The 4,851-nt window shown below is 43.0% G+C and overlaps 1 protein-coding gene across 1 annotated transcript; it reads right to left on the minus strand.

The window, feature by feature from the left end:
- Positions 1-900: 900 nt before the first annotated feature.
- LOC121984709 (catalase isozyme A) lies at positions 901-3,635 on the minus strand. Its single transcript, XM_042537804.1, has 8 exons — positions 3,495-3,635; positions 2,926-3,022; positions 2,565-2,842; positions 1,692-2,468; positions 1,529-1,618; positions 1,387-1,454; positions 1,223-1,316; positions 901-1,142 (listed from the first exon to the last, which is right to left on the minus strand). The coding sequence occupies exons 1-8, from the start codon at positions 3,507-3,509 to the stop codon at positions 1,083-1,085; spliced, it is 1,479 nt and encodes a 492-aa protein (XP_042393738.1). The 5' UTR covers positions 3,510-3,635; the 3' UTR covers positions 901-1,082.
- Positions 3,636-4,851: the final 1,216 nt, after the last annotated feature.

Genomic DNA, 4,851 nt, shown 5'->3' on the forward strand with positions numbered 1-4,851 from the left:
GAAAATTCTAAAAAAAATTATTGATGGATTTAATCATTAATCGTCAGAAATCATGATCATGCATGTCGTTTCAGCCAAAATGGCCTTGATTTTGGTGATTCTTATCACACAGTTTTAGTGGTGGTAAAAGATGAATACATTTACTCTTAGCATCCTTGTCAATCCGTCTCAGGGTCAACATGGAGGAGGTAAATCACAGGTGATTATTAACCTTTGGAATAATGACTAATACATAAGGAAGATATTTACTTTGATTTTATCGACATTCAAACCTCATACTTCATAATAATAACACTTCATGCGCTATCCGAGGGACAAAACTCTAATGACATATCACACGAGGCATTTATCACACAGCTCTAGTGATTCTTATCACACTGCTCCGGTAAGTACTATATATTCTACATCTACCGTCTGCAACTATTTATCTTTTTAAAAATTTCTGCAATATCATCGAATGATTTCATACAGATTCCCTTATAGAAACAGATCAGGACTACCAGAAAAAGTTAATGCAGCCGTGCTACCAGAAAAAGTTAATCCAGCCACGGCAACTTACGCAAGAGCATGCAGTACCGTCGCCAAACAATTTGGCCTCATTGACATACGGACGAAGATACAACAATTTTCAAACTGGGAGAAGACATTTAGCATTCATCTCATTCCTCAAATTCTTATAATGGACGGCCTCCATCGTGTTTAAGCTATTACTTCCCACTTTCAATTCAGAATGTTATAAAAAGATTAACTCGATTGAATTGTCGTATGTGCAGGGACGGATTGCACATCACAGCTCTTGGAAACCGTTCATTGTTTCAGGAGTTGCTCAAGGAACCATGAAATGGTTGATTATTGAATTAAGTAATATTACGAAATGGACAAGTTCAACCACGACCGTAATTATATAAACATTATTATGATCATTTTGTTTCATAGTACAAATAAAGCCAAGTAAACATGCTTGGCTGATTACACGGAACTAGCAGTAATATTATTCGTAATGGAACAAGCAAGACTGTCTCTCCACTCCCCTGGCTTCACATGCTCAAAGTGCTGTTCATGATGTCTCTGTATCATCCTCCTCACATGTTCGGTTTGATGTTGAGGCGATTTCCCACTTTCTGCCCCAGAGACGCATCGCACTGCAACCACATTTAACAGAGTGTTAATCTATGCAAATCCAACTGTTAATTCATCTCTGCTCTGAGGTGGGAGTTCTTACCTGTGACAGATAGTTGACCCAGATGCTGCGGAGCTCGTGGCTGACCTTGGGGTGGGATAGTCCCTCTACCCATCGCTGGACAAAACGCTCTTGCCTGAGGCATGGCGAGAACTAAAGCTTAGATTTTGATTGCAGAAAACAAAAAGATCACTGAGCAGTTTTACCTGTCAGGTGCCCAGGTGCGGTATCTCTCTCCAGGTTGCTTGAAATCATTTTGCTTGGGAATAATAGTCTGCGTTCATGAGACAACATATAGATACTCTGCAAGAAGAAGAAGAAGAACAAGAAGAAAAAAGAAAGACTGACCTTCTCACGCCTGCCAGTAATTATGCGGTTTGGAATTGGGAATCTCTCTGCATGCCGGAGCGTAGAGTGCCTGGAAGGATAGTAATCCACCTGGACAACAAGAGCAAGAACAATTTTAGGATCTGCTGAAGATTAAAGATGGATCTTGGATATAGTCGAGCACCTCTTCATCCCTGTGCATGAAGTTCATGAGTCCGTCGTAGTGGTTGTTGTGGTGGGCGCACTTGGGGGCGTTCACCGGCAGCATCAGGTAGTTGGGGCCGAGCCGGTACCGCTGCGTGTCAGCGTAGGCAAACACCCTGCACTGCAGCATCTTGTCGTCGGAGTAGTGGATGCCCGGCACGACGAGGCCCGGCCCGAAGGCCAGCTGCTCATTCTCCGCGAAGAAGTTGTCGATGTTCCGGTTGAGCACCAGCCTGCCCACCGGCTGCAGCGGCAGCAGGTCCTCCGGCCACGTCTTCGTGTCGTCCAGCGGATCGAAGTCGTACTTTTCCTCCGTGTCCGGATCCATCACCTGAACGAACAGCTTCCACTCCGGGTAGTTTCCGGCGGCGATGGAGTCGTAGAGGTCCTGCGTCGCGTGGCTGTGGTTCTTCCCGCCGACGACGATGGCCTCGTCCTCGAGCAGGCACTTGACGCCGCAGGTGGGCTTCCAGTGGAACTTGACGTAGTTCACTTTGCCTTCGCGGTTGATGAAGGTGTAGGTGTTGACGCCGAAGCCCTCCATGTGGCGGTAGTTGGTGGGAACGCCGACGTCGTCGAAGAGGAAGAAGAAGGTGTGGAGGCTCTCCGGGTGGTGCGACAGGAAGTCGAACACCCGCCAGTATTCCTGGATGTGGGACTTGGGGTTGGGCTTGAAGGCGTGGATCACGTCCGGGAACTTGATGCCGTCGCGGATGAAGAACACCGGGAAGTTGTTCCCGAGCAGGTCCCAGTTCCCCTGTTCGACGACGAGCAGAGAAACAAAAAAAAAAAAAAATCAGGTTAAAAAATTCTTTCAGACACTCCATCGAACAGTTGGCGCGCGACTGCAGACCTCCCGGGTGTAGAACTTGACGGCGAAGCCGCGGGGGTCGCGGATGGTTTCGGGGCTGCCGCGCTCGTGGATGACGGTGGAGAAGCGGACGATGACCGGAACCTGGACGCCGGGGGCGCGGAGGAAGTCGGCGCAGGTGAGGTTGGTGACGTCATGCGTGCACTCGAAGAAGCCCTTGGCGCTGGCGCCGCGCGCGTGCACCACCCGCTCCGGGATCCGCTCCCGGGCGAAGTGCCCGATCTTCTCGATCAGATGGTAGTCCTCCAGTAAAATCGGGCCTAAAAATTCAAAAATAAATAAATAAATTATAAAAAATTTATAATTTTTTTAAAAAATACTGATAGAAAGTAGACAATCATACCTCTAGATCCGACAGTGAGCGCCACGTCATCATTCCACACAGGCCCACCGGCGTTGGTGGTGGTGAAGTTGGTGTCGAAGGAGCTCGAGGGACGGAACTATCAACAGATTTTAAAATAAATTAATTAAGTAAATAAATAAATAAACAATACTTACAATCTCCAGTAATTTTTTTTTTTAAAAAATACAAATTTGAAATTTGTTTGACCAACGACGACTACGAAGTCTACTACGACAACTACGAGCGTTCGGTTCCCGTCGCGGATCGGGCGCGGCAGCCATTGGTCCAAACACGAGGATCCACGATCCGCACGATCTATACTCTCGGTTTAGGATTGTGGGGCCCCTGTTTGGACCAATGAGCTGTTACTTCCCGATCCTTCCTGTATCATCGACCACAGCGGATCGTACGTAAGCATCGAGACATACATACGAAATTAAAGAATTCAACGTTCCCATGCACGATTGATTTACACATCCCAAAGAAATAAAATTAATGAAATTGAAAGAAATTATTTTTTTTCCAAGTGAGAAAAAATAGCTAAATTAAAGATCATTAAGATTGCCTACCTTGTAGGGATCCATTGAGAGAGAAAAAGGTAAGAGTTGTGAGTGCCTTTACAAGATTTGAAGAGCTCCTTTGGGTCTTTAAATAGAAGGGAGCCGTGGTTCTCGTAACCGCCAGGTGATTGCACCGCTTAGTCTTGGCCCCTCTTTCTTCCTTCTTCATTGAGATGCTGACGGATTTCTGTAGTGTGCATGCATGCCAGCCAGCCAGCATGAGAGTACCGATAAGCTTACTGCCCTGTTTTCCTAAAGGACAAATCAAATAAAGAATTTTTATTGGAAGCTAAATATAATTTTTTTCTTAATTGATATAAAAATAATAATAAAAAAATATTCTTAGAATATTACTTTGGAAAATGCATGTGACAACATTATCATCTGGTACACTTAATTGGGGACCAGGCTAGGCATTGGCAGTGTCTGTCTCACTGTAGTTAGTCCACTGCACGTTCCAAGTCCAGTGAAGGATAGATATGATCAAGAATGCCAACTCATTAATTACCCTAAAAAACTAAAAAAATAATTAATATGAAATTAATTTCATGTCAAGTTCTGATTTTTTCCAACTAAAGGGCAAAAGCAAATTTTATCTTCTTGTTGGACGACAATTCAAAGGGGAGATTTTGATACCTAATTACCCAAAAGAAGGGGCAATTGATGGATCAAATTAGGTTAGATATTCCTGTCAAGAAAATTCTTGCAGCTTATACTTTTCAACTAGATTCTCATCTCTTGTAAAATAAGTGTATAAATAATAAAGATATTTTCTTTGTTGTAGTATAAATTTAATCAGGTATCTTTTATTTTTTGGCCTTGACACAATGACCGCATGTCTCCTCAATTATTGGCACTGATCACTGTGTCAATCATGCATTCTTACTTTTGTTTATTTATTTATCATTATTGCTTTGAATTAAAGCAGGGTAGATTTTATCAAAATTGTACTATATAGATTATTTTATTATGTTATTGATTCACCATCTACATCTGATCTATCATCAACTTGAAATTGGCCACACCATCCACTAAAGCTGACAAGGACATTTCTCCAAATCTCTTGTCATTTCCAATATGTTCTAACTCTTAGGCTAATGAGTTCGTCCCAAGTGGCTCCAGTGTTCTAGATTTGATAAAAATTCTCATCATATTTCTCACCGTTACACCCACATGAATGAGAGATGAGGAGATAAGTCAAGTTTATGAAAGGTAATTGTCAAGGGGGAAAAAAACAAGAAGAAAAAAATTAGGATGGGGTTGATTAGATCATTTTCTTGATCTTGACTAGACAAAATTATTTTAGCGGTAGATTTCATTAGATTTGATTGAGATGAGATTTTATAAGATTATATCTCATCAACCT

This window comes from Zingiber officinale, chromosome 5B (assembly GCF_018446385.1).
Source record: "Zingiber officinale cultivar Zhangliang chromosome 5B, Zo_v1.1, whole genome shotgun sequence".
NCBI lineage: Eukaryota > Viridiplantae > Streptophyta > Magnoliopsida > Zingiberales > Zingiberaceae > Zingiber > Zingiber officinale.